The sequence below is a fragment of the Nelumbo lutea genome, chromosome 3 (assembly GCF_056320005.1).
Source record: "Nelumbo lutea isolate HS-2025 chromosome 3, American lotus-T2T, whole genome shotgun sequence".
Lineage (NCBI taxonomy): Eukaryota > Viridiplantae > Streptophyta > Magnoliopsida > Proteales > Nelumbonaceae > Nelumbo > Nelumbo lutea.
Window position 1 is genome coordinate 100,924,390 of NC_142686.1, and position 18,056 is coordinate 100,942,445.

An 18,056-nucleotide genomic window follows, 5' to 3' on the forward strand; every position below is an offset into this window, starting at 1 on the left:
AGATATTTTCTTTTTTATGGATAAGGTCCCTAACCTCCTCTAAAACTGGATTTTGAGAAATAACAAAGCACAAAAGTTTCAGAAAAGAACAGAGTAGAGAAAATAGGGATAGAATTTTTTTTTTAGCGAAAATAGGGATAGATTTAAGAAGGAACAAAAGCATAATTGAGCCACCATCTCCCAAACACAGAAGTTTCAGGGTGACTTCTTAAGTTTTTTTTTTTTTTAGTATCTTAATATTTTATGAACACTTATTAAATTAAATTTGAATAGGAGCTGAGCTTCCAAGAACGTTCAGGTTTCAGTAAAAGAATAAACACCAAATTCTTTCCTTTTCACTATGAAAACCAAAATCCATTATGCATTTTATATGCATGGAAACCAAATAATCTAGCTGATAATTATCCCGGTGCTCATAGTGTTAAGCATTCACAATTTTGTGCAAACTGTAGTTACACATTAAAACTGTGGACAAAATCTTGACCTTTTCCTAGTCTTTTGGATTAGTGTTGTAAGATATTGTATTGTATTAATATGTATTGTAGTAGTAAGGGGAAAACCTCATATGGATTACATTCAAAGAGGCATCTCTCAAGTATATTTCCTTGTATAATAATAGAACCCAGAAAGGCCAAGGTTATATATATTGATTCCATCCCCAAACAGAGTGACAAAATCCAAAATCCAACATTCTTAAAAGCTATCACATGGATTTCTAATAGTATAGTGTGGTTCTGAATCTATTCGCTACCTTTTTTTTTTTTTATTACAATAAATGTTCTAAAGTGCTTAAAATTTGTTCCTCTCACAAAAGCCAGGCTACGGCAAAGGGAACTTTGGACTAATGAGTTGTAATTACATCATCATCTAAATCTTGTCCTAACTATATGGGGTTGGCTACATGAATCTTGTTTTACCACTCTATGCTGTTCAATGCCATATCCGTCATTAAATTATGAGCCCTTAAATCATTTCTCACTATATTTCAACAAATGTCCATTTTGGTCTACCCTTTAGATCTTATAGCCATTGGAGCTGCTTCTAGATACCTCTTTTTGTTAGGTTAGATACTCCTAAGTTCCTTCAAATAGGCTCATTTCTTATCCTATGTTTTCTAGTATTCCCACTCATTGATCTCAGCATTCACATTTCTGCCACACCCATTTTCTGTTCATGTTGTTTCTAGACTGTCCAGCACTCTACTCCATGCAATACTACTGGCCTTATAACTATTTTATAAAATGTTCCTTTTACCCTAGGTAGTATTCTCCTATCACATAAGAGTTGAGATGCACCTTCAATTTTGCCCATTCTGCTCTAATTCTAACAGTGACATCCTCCTAAATCTCTTGTTATGGATTACTCAACCAAGGTAACAGAAGAGGTTACATTAAAATATCTCTTGGTCTACAATCCCAAGTGTACCCTGATTTCCACTCATATTATTATTGTTAATTTATTTGACATTGCATATATTCTGTTCAATCCTCTACTTATTTTGAAACATTTTGTTTTTAAGGTATTCTGTCCATAAATCTAATTTTTCCTTTAATCTTTCTTTAGTTTTGTTAGTTAATTCTATGCCATTAGCAAACAACGAATACTACTAGACCTCCTTCTGAATATGTTTAGTCAATTTATCCATGATTAGTGCAAATAATTAAGGGCCAAGTACTAAGCCTTGGTGAAGTCCCTTAATAATTAAAAACTCTGATACCTCTCCCACTTATAACTCTGATATCTTTTTCTTGAGACATATGTTTTGTAATTAATGTAATTGGTCACTTCTTTATGAACTATGATTTCTAGTGATAATAATTAGAAGCTAATTTTATGCGGAAAAGTGTCATAGGGAAGGGGGTGTTCAACAACATGATGGGTTTTGTTTTTGAATACAAAAGCAACTGCCACATCGGCAAAATTATATTGTTTTTTCTGATGTGGCAGTTGTTTTTGACCAACCGTGTTGTTCAACACCCCTTTAGTTTATAAGATACACACAAATGTAATATAAAACTGCCCTTCTAGAAAGATGTTATCTTTTTTATTTTTTTCTTGATCTTCAGGAGTTAAAATGTAACAAGCATGGCACTGAAATCACCAGGGCAATTTTCTTCATCTTTTTGGGCTTCAACATTAGCATCCATCTGTCATTAGTCATTCTTTTATCGGTGAGCATAAACAACGGGTAAGGAAAAGAATCAAGAAAACGGGGGTGAAAACAAGAAACAGTTCAATTCAGAATACCATGCTATTCCCATCTACTGAATTTGCAATAGTCGAACTCCAGTGATAAAAGGAAATTACCGCACCTCAAACCCAAAATGAAACAAGCAACACTCCTTTGGCCATTGTTTGTTTGGAGTGAAAATCTGAATTATATACAAATTTTGAACTCCCTTCAATTTTGCATCTGCTGTTTAGCTGTACTTTTTTTCTCATTCGCACTCACTGGTAATGCAAAATTTGCACCACCTTCCTCCTACCTCAGTTCTCTCTTATATAAAGTAGGGACATACATCGTCTTGCTTCCTATCTCACTCCACTCATTCCATTTTCTTTCATATAGGACTGCTTCCAATTTTGCTTCTCACAAGTCAACCAAATAAACAGTCAAATCTAAAGCAAAAGTAAGCCTGAATTTACACTCAGCCCCATGCATTTTTGGGCTCGGATCTGTAGTTGTTCCCACATCCCTACCCAAGCGTAATTACAGTAATGCATTGGAACTCCCTTGTCATTCATGGGGAGATGTTTCTAATACACTGGTGGTGTTCTATGGGATCAATTTGTGGGTAGCAGATCTGGAGGTTGCATTTACACGATTACACCAGTGCAAACTGAGCCTTTATGAAAACAACTTCTGGAGACTGTCTTTGACTCTGGTTTCCATGCAGAAGGCGCAGGATCCTCAGAACTGATAAAAAAGGCATAGGCACCTCGGTATAAATCTAGACTAGTTTTACATGCATAGTCACCTCTGAATTTGGCCTTCTGAAGTCATTTCTAATACCTGAAAAACAAACATGATCAGATTGACAAAATAATGGCATACGATAGAATGATGGTCAACCATTTAATTTGTTTTTATTTTCTACAACGTCTATTGAAAATCTTCTCAGGGAAGATTTGATATTGGAAATTAGCGGATTTCTTGTTTCTTAGCTAGGTTAGAGTGCATGTGCATCCAGATTTGTGTTCTTATTTCTAGATCATAACCTACTGTAGACCATACTCCATTCTGAAATTAGTCCAAACATTTATTGTAAACCGGAATTGTCCAAGTATATGGTGTGAACTTTGGAGGCCACAGATCCCGAGGAGGGGATTATTTGGTTTCCAGGCGGGTTTGTAATAGTCAGAGAAGAAGATTCTAGATCAGTCAATAACATTTTCTCAAGGCCGGTTTCAGTTTGGAAAGTAACGACATAAAATTAACTTAATCAAGACAAAATTCTTGACAATCAGAACCATTACTTGAACATTAGGAGAAGAAAGTAGAACCTTTTGGTTTTGAATGGCGAGATTAAAGCTGAAATATTGAAGGATACAGTGACCTTTCCGTCCGTAATGTTCATATATTCGTTATTCCTTCTCTTTCATCTGTATAGTGAATTAGTGATAGTGATGATGAAGATGGGTAGGTTCATGTTGGCCAGTCGTGAGTTCAACCATCCACATATCCAGCAAAGAGATTGATCTTTGGATGGTTGTAATACAAGGGTTTATAGTGGTTGGTCGTAGGGTCGGTAAATTTTGTGGATGTGGCTTATGCCCTACTCTATAGGTGACCGACCAATTGGATGGTTAAAATTGCTTAGCACAAAGCTTCATATTTACCAGTAAGGAGTGTAGAAGTTTAATAGAGATGGTTAGAACATACATCAGGGATTGCTGGAGCCTGGAAATCGTCGTATAGTCGTGGATGTGGTCATGACCTGAACTTGATGAAATTCGAAACCAGTTAAGTTGATTCCTAAACGCGCCTGATATTCCAAATTTCTTTTTGGAAATTAGAAAGAAATGCGAAGAATAGAAATTAACTGTAAGAAAGCAACAGCATGGACGTTCGGAGACATGCAGCAGTATATTTCTGAATACACCCTATTATAGTAGACATGGCCCACCCATTCATCCAATGACCTTTCTTTTTATTTTATTTTATTTTTTGTAAAAGGTAAGGTACTTTATTTAATCAAAGAACAATACAATTGGGTGAATTGATTACTTTATTTAATCAACTCACCCAATGACCTTTCACTATCTTGTTCACACTTGGGATGGTTCACAAGATGTCAAGAGAAAAAAAAGAAAAGAAAAGAAGGAAAAGGCCTTAGGCTCTGTTGGTTTTAATTTATCATGTAAGTGAATTTATCTAGATAAGTGTTTTTAGGTAAAAATTGTCTAATTAAGTTCGATTTCTGTGCGATGTAACTTACTCTGGTAAATAGAGAGGAAGGGGAGAGCATAAACTGTGCGGATAAATAACTTATCCACTCTCCAGAAGGGTATCAGTTAATCAGATAAATGGTGTTCTTTGAAAGTTTTGCTTATCGTGGAATCCATTATAATGGTATATGAATGTAGGGGTTATGGTCAATTACCTGATTGACCAAATGAAGCCTTAGTTCCATTCATTGTTCTGTTATCCCTCGCATTGAAATCCAGGGCAACGTTCAAACTATTGATGCATTTGATATGCATAAACAGGCTATTGGGTGTTTCCGATACCTGATAACTTTTTTTTTTTTTAATTTTTTTTCCAGAATTGCTTCTGGCTTAGTTTAAGGTCTACACACCTGAAACTGGTCAAAATCTAAAACACCCGTTATTTAGGGTTTCCCGGAGGGGGGGTATCATATGATACATACACCCCGATCTGTGTTGAAGATTTGAATTTTGATCCAGGATAGTGACGTTGTTACTTTGGCTGAAGTCGACTAATGAAACGGCTATAACGCAAGTGGGTGTGCAGTGAGTGAAGGGGATGGAGAAGATAGACCATAGACGAGAAAGCTGATGAGAGCCACGTCCGTGCCCATGATGGTTATCACCATCTGGGTTGTATGAGTGTGAACGCCAGTTCGACGACGATTAGTCACAAACAAAGGGCTGGACTGTCGTGGTCCCAACTTCCAACCAATGGGGTGGTGGCCTGGTGGGTGCCAGATCATTTGTTACTGTTATTGCTGCGTGCCGACGACGAACACAATTTTGATTAGTGTGGTAGACGTATGCGCGTACATAACAAACTAGCAAACATCTTTCTTCCTTTTCCCAAGTCCAAGCCCCCCAATTCTTTCATCATCCCAATCTGAAACCCAGAAACCGTGTTCGGTTTTCGTAATCCATAGGTCCTAGGTGGCCCCGGTTCTCATTAGAAATGAAAAAAGGGCAGAAAAGGAAAACAAAATTGGATGAAAACCAATTAAAATGGAACCCATCCACCAATTTGTCGATCTCAGATGACCTATTTTGACATGATTTTGATTTTTGGGTGGGATATATGTTTCCATCACCATCCCAAGTTGGCTAGTTGTTCCTCCCTTGATTAAAGAAAAATTTTAAGTTAAATCAATGATTTTCATGATCCCATATCATATTGCTGATCAAGCTTGTAGATGATGGTTACACACCCATGTGGTAACCGTTGTATTTGAGGGATCCACTTTTGTTCCGATCCACTTGATTTGAGAGGGGTTGCTTACATCAGGGCCAGGACGCAACGGGTAGGTCCTAGCTGATTCACCTGTTTCTGCTACGTGGCGTAATGAACAGACAAGCAATCCAAACCGTCCATCACTTTTGGAACCACTCCCCTGGGAGATAAACACGTAGTTCCCTCAGGGTTCAAAGTCGTCACGTGTGATTCTTTCCCTTAATTTGCATGTGCCACTTGTCACATGGGCTGCCCATTTGCTCAAACTCAAAGTCGTACTCGTTCGTAATTCTGAGCTTCTCTCCTGTGATGGTAACGATGAAGACGTGGCAGCAAAGTAGCGTCAGAAGTCAGAACCAGTAGCCGAGGTCCGAGGAGCTCCCATGGTTTTCTTGCTTGGTCTAATGTCTTGACGCGTGTTAAGTACACGTAGGATTTAATCAGATAAAGAGAGAAAATAATGATAAGAAAGACGTAGAAGGGGGCTACTAGGTAGTCGACAGTAGTAGTTGAGACTTGAGATCAACAACACATCACGGGGGGAGCTGCTTTTGCCTTGTCGGAGACGTCATCCTTTGACTTGATTCTACGTGGCGTGATCTAACGGCTCCAATTGTTGTCAGGCATTTTGTCATTTGCGTGTGTGCCGCAACGTGTTTGCAAAGGCACGAACCGCTCGGAGCCAAATGCCCCACTTAACGTCACCCGCGCGAGTAGAAAAACCTACAATACATACAACTACAGGTGTGGGCAAGAGGGGTAGCGTGGCTGAACCCATCAACATGCCAACAAAATAATGTTTGAAAGGTAAAATTTTCACTTTTCCGAAAATGCCCATCCTTCTTTTTCTACCATCACAGATTTTGGGTTGGTGCTTGGTCCATTTTCACTTTTCCTTTTGATTCAATTATACTCCCAAGTTATTTGATGTGATAATTTAACAAAATAATGTTTGAAAGGTAAAATTTTACTTGTATTTGTTATAAAAAAATATAATTAATTGAATGTGATAGTAAATACAATCGATAAATAACTAATATTAATGAATGTATCATAATTGAATTCCATCTGAAAATATCAAATTGGCATTCATTGAAGGGTTAAGGGTTAGGAGCATGTTAAAAGAAGTGATTAGAAGTGATTTGAAATGGTAAAAAATGATTTAAACAAGGATGGATATGTATTAAACAAATGAAATAGTAAAATAGAATTCATGTAATCGATTTCATATAATTTGGATATGATAAGACTTAGACGATGATGTGATGATAATAATTCAATGTAATCGATTATATAATTGGGATAAGACTTAGATGATGATAATAATTCCACATTGGTATATAACATTTGGTCTGACGCCTATTTTAATTGGATTGATTCAACTAAAACATTTACGTTTTGATGGATCAGTTGGTTTTGACAAAGGTAAATTGACAGCGTGGTTTTGAAATCTTCTGTTTGGTTTTGTCTAAAGCTTTCCTTTCGGTCTTAAATTAACCGTTTGAACTTTAGCTAGAATTGAACTTGGTAGTGAAACTCTAAATCTGTATAAAACTACTTAATTTGAAAGAAAATAGAAAGATAGATCGGAATCAATATTTTAAAATCCAAGAAATTAAAATCAATGTTCAAAATATTAATATGTCTTATACATTGGTAGTGGTGTATCGGGCAATATCTATAGTTTTTTTTTATTATTTTTTTAGTTTTTTAAATCTGGTTCAGGGGGATTGGTTTAAGATCCATCCATCCTCTGAACTGATCGGAACCCTAAAACACCCCTTATAGGGACATATCAGAAAGCTCCTAATACAATACGTATCAACTGATATGACCGGATATGCATCAATACTTTGAACCTTAACTAAAACCTAGCAAATTGTTAATTCATTTTATATAAAAGTTCTTATTAACTCATTTTATATATTCTTAGGTGGGGATGTTAGCTGATGGGATTAAATCAGGTGGGGGTAGGCAAGACCAGGACCAACTCCATTATTTGATGATGAAGACGACTTCAATCCTATCTTCCTTGTTAAAGGGGCATTAGTCCCTTCAATATATCATACTTCGTTTGTGTTTGTATTTGTCAACAAGTAGCATTGATGTTTATACCTAAAACGTCGTGGGTTGGTCAACACAAATTGGCGAGAGATACATGTAAGCACATCACATATTAGATTATGTTTTAATGATATTTTTCAGAAGATTATTACGTACAAGGCTCATATGTCTTCCGATGTAAGAAAGAAATTGAAGGAAAAAAAATAAAATGATCATCAAGGCTTCAAGGCATTGATACATCCTTATACCCAGATGTGGCATTTTAGGTGTTTCTATTACATCTTTTAGTAGTTTTATTTAGGGATGTTCTGTAATATAAATAAGAAATTGGTAGTGTATTCTCAATTACACCACACTATTCTACATCTTGTGTTTTGATTCCATGTATCTCACATACACAATGTGAGACAATTTATCACATCGATTTAGAGTAATATTTTTTTTTGCTTTTTAAAGCAAATTAAAAATTAATAATATAAATTAATTTAACATGTGATCATCAATTTAACCATAGTTAATATGATTTAATAAAAAATTAGTGGATGGATTCAAAAAATTAAAAATAATATAAAAATATAAAACACATACATAAGAGAACTAATATTAGTGATAAATAATTAATAAAAAAATAATCTAGAAATATTAAAATTAGTAAAAGCATTAAAAAATAAAATTCCTACTTTTAATACTAAGTAATAACAATTGCAATGGTAAGATAACTATTATTAATTAGATATAGGACGAATAATTAAAAACATGTTGTATGAATTAATATACATGCGAAAGAGGGGCTTGTGGCATGATTAGAACCACGAGTCATTGGTGTGGCTGATATTTTGAGTGTGGTGTAGCCCACACCACCTTCCTTTTTCTTTTCAAAAATTGACCAAAGGGGTCCGTCGAAAGGCCTTCTTACCCTAAAAATAGGTCATCCCCAAAAAGTTATATATATGATAGAGTGATACATTGCAAAACTTTGATCCTTGTGACCATGAAATGGCCGAATTAAAGCCCATCAATGATACCTTAAAATTTGTGGTATGATCTTTCATTTGATCCAATTATCTTAGATTCAGATGATGTATTTATAAATAATATGTTTTTATATATTATATTATATATGAATTTATATGTTATAAATTCACTATATTATATTTACATTAATTTATTATATATAAAAGTTAAAAAATAGTTAACTTTTTATTTTTTATTTAAAAAATTAAAGTGTATTGGGTTAAGATTTTGTTGAATCCAATCTATTAATGGCCCTACTTATGACTAGGAATGGCAATGCAGTGGGATAAAAAATCCCAACCCAACAAGGTAGGGATTACTCTCCCCATCCCCACCAACGGGATAAAAAATTCTCTATCTCTGTGCTCGAAAAATTATCTTCATTCTTATCTATTTGGAACGGATCTCAAGAGAATAGAAAAAATTGCCATTCCTACTTGAGGATGAAATGCCTGAATGGATTGAATCTTGGTTCGACCAAGTTGAAGATAAAGACGTGGGAATTTTAACCTTAAATCTAACAGATAAAAAATCCCACACTCTATACATCAATGTCCGCCTATAAATTAGCATCAATTCCGAATTGGCACTAATGCTTACTTTGGGCCCAAAATTTGTGACCCTAGGCTGAACCGTCATTATCCCATATAAAACATTGTTTGTAGATGCACCAACTGCACATGCTCATTAATTTGGGGCATTGAATAATTGCGGCTTAGGCTAAGCCTAACGGGTGAGAAAACACATGAACTTTATCTAATTTCAGCAAAAAAAAAAAAAAAAAAACACGTTAGCGTTGACAAGTATCTCGTGGCATCATCTCTCTTGTCTCCTTAAAATTAAAAGCTATGAGAGATTTCTTTTTTTAGGTAAAATACAAAAACCTCTCTAAAGTTTTTGGCAATCATAAAAATCTCCCTTATAGTTTTACTTTAACAAAATCCTCTCCTAAATTAAAAAAAAAAAAATCAACAAAAACTTCCCTTCTATCAATGTCCAAGACGGAAAGTACTAAACCAAAAAAACATTTTTTCTAAATACCTGCTTTACCCTTTTATAAATTAATTTGCATCTATTTTTACTAAAATAATATCCTTGCTGACATGTTATACTCTTTCCCCTCTCGTCGACCTCTTTACCCCTAAACTCCATCGTCTGAAGAATAGGAACACAACATTGATTTCACCAATTCAAACCCATTATTCAGCTCTCTTTTCTTCTCCTCCCTCCTCACCGTCCCTCTACAATACACCCAACTACCGTTGGAACCACCTCCCTGTGAGGGCAGTTCGGTGTTGTATTCTAATGCATCAAATTAATCTAACTCTGTCTTTTAACCCTAAGAACATGAAATTAATCCAGTCGTATTCCAACTGAATAGAACATGGAATCTGATGAATCTTTAATTGAGATTTGAGGGACCATACACTACTATACTATACTGGAAAAGCAGAGGTTGTAGGTTAACTGTCAGTTATCTTGCAAACCGCAATGAAGATTGAAGAATGATCATAACTCATAACATAACATGACCTCTCTCTTTCTCTCTCTCTATTTGGCATTTGAATCTGACCAACGGTCATCACCATTGATCTGAGTGCAAACTTGACGGCCTGTCTTCTTCTTTAGATGACGTTTGGTTGGGAATGGCAACCACCGTGGTTCCGATGGTGGTGTTGTATTCACGGTGGAGATTCGGGCTGTGTGTGTTGGGGCGATTCGATGCTGTATAGGGACAGTGATGAGGGAGGAGAAGAAAAGAGAGATAAATAATGGGTTTGGATTGGTGAAATCAATGTTGCGTCCCTCTTCTTGGGATAGTGGAGTTCTCTGTTGACATGTGTAAAGTATGACAATGTAGGGATTGGTCTGTTGCTGCTCAAAAACCATGAATCTTGATATGTTCCTTCTTCACAATTCCAGCCTGAACGAGGAATGTCGACACATTCTTCTACTGATCACCTTGAAGTTGAATAACTTGGCCTAGCTTTGGGTCCTAGACAATAGCACCATTGTAGCAAAATTCCTTCTTTAGATCCTTGAGTATTTTGAAGCAACTGAATTCCTTCTTCAAACTTTGCACTGTTAGGATTTTCCAACCATTTCTCTGTTGTATACGCACATGCACATAGTCTTGCCCCAGTGCCCAAGTCCTCAGCATTTGCCTTTGTAAAGGTACAGAAGGCTGTAGGAATTTGGATGTTGAGTTTAGACATGAACCTTGGATGTTGAAAGTGGAGTTTCAAAGGTATGGCCAGTTGAAGAAGAAAGAGGATGATAGGAGAGGAAAAGAAAAATGATTAATCAATTTAATGTTTTCCGTCTGGTTATTGACAGAAGAGAGGTTTTTGTCGAATTTTTTAAAAACCAAGGGGTAGCTTTTGCTAATGTGAAATTATAGGAGAAGCTATTATGATTGTCAAAAATTTAAGGGAAAGTTTTTTATTTTACCTTTTTTTCTTTCCTTTTCTCGGATTCACGCATACAGTAGAAAGAGAAGCACCCTTTGACAGTTATTCGCCGTTAAAACCGTTATCACGTTCGCTACAATAAAATCTAAGAATCAAGTGTAGCATAAACACTAGTATCTATGATGTTTGAAAACGGATTCGGAGTTTGCATTCAACTTACAAATCAGACCGTTAATAAAATTATATATATATATATATATATTATTTTTATTTTTAATATTTATTTATAAAAATATTAAAACTTTAGATTTGCTGTCAAAAAAGATTTTTTTTACAAAAATATTGAGACAACTTTAAAGCGTTACATTTAAATCTGAAAAATGCCCAAAATGGATATAAATATCACTCCAAATGGACTATGAAAGTTTGTATTTTGATTAACCAATGAATTTGATGATCCGATCAAATAAAAATTTGCATCAGCACCCCAAAGAGCATGTCCCACAGGCCCACAATACATTCCAACCATGCAACGGGAACATCTCCCAATAACAAGTATCGGAAATGTTTTCAATGTATGTTGAGATGTGTCTATGAGGCATTAATTTAACTTCATTAAATAGATTTTAACCAAGTTAATAGTTTTTTTTTTGTAAAATCAATTTAAATTCATCTCAACTGGGCACCGGGAACATCTCCTAATAACAAGTACCGGAAATGTTTTCAATGTACATTGAGATGTGTGTATGGGGCGTCAATTTAAATTCATTAAATAGGTTTTAAACAAGTTAATGGTTTTTTTTCTTTTTTTGTGAAATCATAAATTATATAAAAATCAGACCTAAAATAAAGGCCGAGTGATCATTCGGATGGGTGGTTCGACCATCTAGATCAATGACAGGTAAAAAACATTGCTACCGTTAAGGGTTTATTACAGTTATAACGCCGTTAATAACGGTTTAAACGGCCATTCTGATTTATGGGAAGTGTGCATTCTGATTGAAGTCAGACTCAACATTATCTCATTCCCTTGCTTTATTGGAAGGCAAAACAAAGCGTTTCCGGAACCTATAAAGATTCTACGGTGACGTCACGTCTTGATAAAGTCGGGACAGTTTTGGTAATTCCGAAAAATGATTCGGTCATTATCGCCATTAAATTATGTAATCTAATCTGCTCCGAAGAGAGAGAGAGAGAGAGAGAGAGAGAGAGAGAGTATTATTTGTAGCGGAGAGAGCGGTTCGTGTGGACAATGGAAGTAGTCGTTTTCAGCAAGGCAGCAGCCATGAAACTTCCAGGGAGAGAAGAACAACAGAGGAAGAAAAACGATCGATCGTATTTCTAAAACGCGGAAATGGTCGAAAGCATCGAATCGTTACTTTAAAAGGGATTCCATTTCGAACTCAGCCGCAACGGTTTGAAGATTCAAACGACTTGCAACAAAGAAGCCTTACTGTAAGTGTTAGAGATTAGAGATCTTCATCATCGGTACTTACTTTAAAAGGGTTTCGTTTCTTTTGGGTTCTCTTTGCTTCGCTTCGCAAATCAGCAGAGCAGAACAGAAAGGAAGGATTTTACTTCTTTCTTCTTTTCTTTTTTTTATATATATATTTGTTCTTTCTTTAGGAATTGTAATATATTGGAGGTGATTTAGATCTTGATTTTGGAGGAGAGTAGATTGCTTTCTTCTTCAAATTTCCGGGTCGTGAATAAAAAAATTATTCTTTTTGTTCTTTCGTGTGGGAAATCTGATCGAGGGATCAGAGGCCTGTAAAGGTGAAGGTTGGGAAAAGGTTTGGTTGAGGTTGATTTCTCATTTCGTCAGAAGGAGGAGGAGAGAAAGAGGAAGAGGGTTTTGAATCCTTAACTTAAGTTCTATGGCATCGGCTGCTATTTTCTCCTCTTTGCGAAGAAGAAGAACACCGTCCTCGGAGGCTTTCTTGGCTCCGGTCCAGCTCAGCGACGTCGCGCTGGTTCAGACGCTCTCTGTCGTTGCTAATGAGTTGATCTCGTCCTTTTCGCATCGAGCGCTCCCCTTCCAGCGGAAGAATTCTAGGTCGCTGATTCGGAAGATAGAGGTCTTTGTCGTCCTCTTTGATTTTCTCAGGGATTCTGGCTCGACTCTTCCGTCTACTGCTGTTCTTTGTCTGAAGGAACTTTATCTGCTCATTTATCGTTCAAAGATTCTTCTAGATTACTGCTCCCAGTCTAGTCGATTGTGGCTTCTCCTACTGAATTCCTCGATTTCTGGCCACTTCCATGACCTCAACCAGGAAATCTCCACGCTTCTTGATGTTTTGCCGTTGAAAGAGCTTGGTCTAACTCCCGACGTTAGAGAGCATTTAGAGCTTATGCGGAAGCAAGCACGAAGAACAAAGTTATTCGTCGATCAACATGATGAAAATCTCAGACTCCGCCTCTACTCCTTCCTTGATGAATTCGAGCGGGGACGAATACCTGATGCTGCGGAACTTCGGACATTCTTTATCGAAAAATTGGGGATTCGAGAGGCAAAAATTTGTAGAGCCGAGATTGAGTTTCTAGAGGAGCACATTTACAATAACGAAGGGGACGTTGAGCCAACTGTATCAGTACTCAATGGCTTTCTCGCGCTCACTAGATATTGCAGATTCTTTCTTTTCGGATTTGAGGAAGAAGAAGAAATGGGTTCTGGGAATCAAAAGAAGGCACGGAAGGGTCTTATTTATCAGGAAATTGGGGAGACCTTCGTTACAATTCCGAAGGATTTCTGCTGCCCAATCTCATTGGATTTGATGAGAGATCCAGTGATAATCTCCACTGGGCAGACATATGATCGATCGTCGATTTCTCGGTGGATGGAAGAAGGCCACTGTACCTGCCCAAAGACAGGGCAGATGCTTTCTCATACGCGTCTTGTTCCTAATAGAGCTCTCCGAAACCTTATTTCCCAATGGTGCACAGCTCATGGAATCCGCTTTGATCCACCTGAAAACATTGATACGCCTGCAGAAGCTGTTTCAACGCCACCATCTACCAAGGCTGCAATTGCAGCTAACAGAGCAACAGCCGAGCTTCTCATCCAACAGCTATCAAATGGGCCACAGGGGGCAAAAACAGTTGCTGCCCGTGAGCTGAGGTTGCTTGCAAAAACTGGAAAGGAGAACCGTGCTTGCATTGCAGAAGCAGGAGCAATCCCCCTTCTTCGTCGGCTACTCTCTTCACCAGACCCAGTTGCACAAGAGAATTCAGTAACCGCAATTCTGAATCTATCCATTTACGACAAGAACAAGAGCCGAATTATGGAGGAAGAAGGATGCTTGACATCTATAGTCGAGGTTCTAAGATTTGGGCACACTACAGAGGCAAGGGAAAATGCTGCAGCAACACTCTTCAGCCTCTCCGCAGTTCATGACTACAAGAAGAGAATCACAAGCGAGGAAGGAGCAGTTGAGGCCCTGGCAGGACTTCTCAGGGAGGGAAGTCTGAGAGGAAAGAAGGATGCAGTAACAGCACTGTTTAACCTGTCCACCCACTCAGAGAATTGTGAGAGAATGATAGAATCAGGGGCAGTAACAGCCCTGGTGGGGGCTTTGGGAACTGAAGGAGTGGCGGAGGAGGCAGCAGGAGCATTGGCCTTGATCGTTAGGCAGCCAATTGGGGCTGCAGCAGTTGGAAATGAGGAGCTGGCTGTGACAGGATTGATTGGGATGATGAGGAGGGGAACTCCAAAGGGAAAAGAGAATGCAGTGGCGGCACTGCTCGAGTTGTGCCGGAGCGGTGGCATAGCCACAACCCAGAGGGTGGCCAGGGCACCCGCATTGGCAAGCCTTCTTCAGACACTGCTGTTTACGGGCACAAAGAGGGCAAGACGGAAAGCAGCATCCCTTGCCAGAGTTTGCCAGAGGTGTGAGGCTACTGCGGCAATGCCCGTGGGAGGATGGGGAGTTGGAGTTGGATATCCATTTGCCGGCAACTCAGCTTCAGATCGGAGTTCAAGTTTTGCTGGGGATGTGTCTGTTCCAGTTTCAATATCTGTGCCTGTTTTGTAACGGCATACACACGCCACTGTGATGCCCAACTATTTTTTTATCTTCTATTCTTCATTGTGTTGGTAATATTTACATAATTCTTTCATTGATATGGTCAGGTGGGAGAGGAAAAATTATAAAGGATACAACAATACATGATGTGTTTAGCAAATAGCAATACTGTGTTATGGGTTGACAATTGACTATTTACCACCATATGATTACATCCTTTCTTTTTCTTTCTTTCTTCTTCTTCTGCATTTTTTTTTCTTTTTATTTCTTTATTGTATAGAGTAATCTCTTTACAGTTTACACTTTCTGATGGATTCTTTTCATTCAGTTTACACTTGATTCAGCCTCCTTGTCTTGAAAGGGGTTTGGAAGAAGAAGAGCAATGTCCCAGATTCTTTATGGTTTATTCTTTGCGTTTGGAATCACTCTTTCAGGCATATGGTACACGTTTCTTTGACCAAATAAATCAAAGCCATCTACAAAAGGGATTGATTCTCTTCAAGTAGAGTCGGTTGAAATTTTAGACTCTCTTTTGAAGAAATAGATGCCTCCGAAATTTACAAATACACAAACGCAGAAATGAAGGCTTAAAATCTGGTAGCAGCCCAAGTTCTGACCCACAACAAGGATTGACAAACAATAACAATTTGCTTAGTTGGAAACCGTGTGAATTGCACCGAAACTATAGGCAGGAGCAGGATGTTACGTTGAGACCACCGAGCAGTGCATGAGACACGCTCCCAGAAGGGAATGTTTTTGGATGAATAATACAAGCGTGATGGGAGGTCTTTAGTCTCACGTAGAAAAAGAAAAATAAAAGTTCTGATCAAATCAATTCCACTTTGCTCCATTAATAATGGAAATGCTGTCACGATTCAGGAATTGAATTATTGACCAAATTCCCCTATCGTTATATTGTCATTTCCATGTTAGTGGTGTTAGTGAAGGGGTATTTCAGTCTTTGTACTTGTTGAGAATGTTGATGTGTACTGTTATGCTAGTTCGAGTGCTTCTTACTTAAAGGACACTTAAGTCTTTTTCAATAAGTTAATAATATAATAACAGGTCTGGCCGAATCTAGGGATAACTTTTTTCTCTAATTCGAACTAGCCTTTTTCTCTTTCTTCTCTTTTCTCTCTTCTTCTTTCCTCTCCTACTTGTTGTTTACTTTACAATCAACGAACAAGACAGAATTCTAGGGCAGGTCAAACTTCAACATGGTATCAGAGCGAGGTTCAACAAATCAGACTTGCTAGAATTTTGTCTTCTGCACATTCGAATTAGGGTTTCTCTTGGGTTTCTCAGCTGTGAGTTGGAGACTAGGAAAAGGGCTGAAAAGGAGTGATCGCCCTCTTCCCTAGGAGGTTCCTATGCCTCCGATTGTGTCGTTGGTGATTGGTTGCTGTGGTTTCTAAGCCCTAGTTAGGGCTGGTACATGTGGTGCAGTGGTGTCTTAGCCCTTCGTGTGGTTGGTCTTCAGGCGATGAGGTAAAGTTTTTTTTATGCATATTTTCTGTTATGGAATACATGAGGTGTGTAGTACAGTTTGCATGATGGGTTTTCAGATTGCAGTATGCTAGGGTTTATTCTGGTTTGTATGTGATTCAAAAGGCAATAGTGTCTACTTAATGGTGAAACTTCCTGTAGCTGTGGATTAGGGTTTGTGGTGTTACAAGTGTGGTTTTCATCAGCATTTGATATCACTGAAATCAGTGTGTAGACTTCGGTGAGTAGGGGTTGTGGTGTTGCAGTTTTTAGCATTTAATATTGCTGAAATCAGTGTGCAGATTTCGGTGAGTAGGGTTTGTGGTGTTGCAGTTCTCAACATTTATTACTGTTGAAATCGGTGTGCAGATTTCGGTGAAGTGTCTGTGTGTAGTGTGCAATGTGTAATGCTCATAATTCAATACTCAGAATTCAGTGATAAGGGAGTTCGACAATGGCAGATAACAATGATAGTAAACCTAGTGTCATGATCTCTACTGACCACCTGAATGTCCAAATGACCTCCATTAAACTGAATGGAGAAAATTATGTCCCTTGGGCCAAGTCTGTAGAGGTTTTTTTGAAGGCGAAGAAGAAAGTGAAGCATATAAGAGAGGAGAAACCCCCTACTAATTCTCAGGAGTATGAAGACTGGGAACAGGAAGATGCACAAATCATTACATGGTTATGGAACAGTATAGAACCCAAAATCAGTGTGAACTTCATGTTTCTTGACACAACCAAAGAGGTGTGGGATCATGCTAAGAAACTGTATTCAGGTCAAGATAATACCACTAGGGTATATCAACTATATCAATAATACTTCAATCTGCAACAGGGAAATCAAAGCCTTGAGGAGTATTATGCCAGTGTGAGGAATATCCGTAATGAGTTAAATGTCATCCTTTTACTTCTGATGTCAAAGTTCAACAACAATAGCGAGAGCAGCTTGATGTGACATAATTTCTGGTGGGGCTGAAGTCTGAGTATGAACCAATATGAGCTCAGATACTAGGGGGATCTGCTCTTCCATCTTTAGAGGAGATGTTTGCTCGTCTTCGGAGGGCTTCCGTTGGATCTATGGATTCTAATGTCTTCGATAAATCAGCATTTGCAGTGTCAAGAGGTCGATGTGGCAGAAGTGGGGCTCAAGGAGCCCAGCCTGGTAGGAGTGGTAGTGGTGGATCTACACATATCCGTGGTGGTGGTCGTACTGGAGGCAGAGATTCAGGGGGAGCTCATGGTAGAGGACGTGGCTCGGGTCCACGGAAGTGTACTCATTGTGGATTGGATGGACATACCATTAACTACTGCTATGACTTACATGGTCATCCTCAACGTAGGCCAACCATGCCATGACTAGTGACACCAGTTTCAACTCTAGATAGGAGAACCGGTCAA

The 18,056-nt window shown here is 37.9% G+C and overlaps 1 protein-coding gene, 1 long non-coding RNA gene and 1 pseudogene across 2 annotated transcripts; 1 reads left to right on the plus strand and 2 right to left on the minus strand.

Annotated features, from left to right (window-relative positions):
* Positions 1-2,265: 2,265 nt before the first annotated feature.
* Positions 2,266-3,833, minus strand: LOC148867177 (uncharacterized). The gene is made up of 2 exons (XR_016110345.1): positions 3,505-3,833; positions 2,266-3,013 (listed from the first exon to the last, which is right to left on the minus strand). It is a non-coding gene; the product is annotated as an uncharacterized LOC148867177 (long non-coding RNA).
* Positions 3,834-10,211: 6,378 nt separating this feature from the next.
* LOC148867178 (protein translation factor SUI1 homolog pseudogene) lies at positions 10,212-10,953 on the minus strand (annotated as a pseudogene).
* Positions 10,954-12,340: 1,387 nt separating this feature from the next.
* On the plus strand, positions 12,341-15,401 carry LOC148867179 (U-box domain-containing protein 17-like). The gene has a single exon (XM_088977382.1). The coding sequence runs from the start codon at positions 13,026-13,028 to the stop codon at positions 15,177-15,179; it is 2,154 nt and encodes a 717-aa protein (XP_088833508.1). The 5' UTR covers positions 12,341-13,025; the 3' UTR covers positions 15,180-15,401.
* The last annotated feature ends 2,655 nt before the right edge of the window (positions 15,402-18,056 follow it).

Coding starts and splice junctions, on each gene's coding strand:
- LOC148867179 (XM_088977382.1), top strand. CDS start 13,026: ATGGCATCGGCTGCTATTTTCTCCTCTTTGCGAAGAAGAAGAACACCG.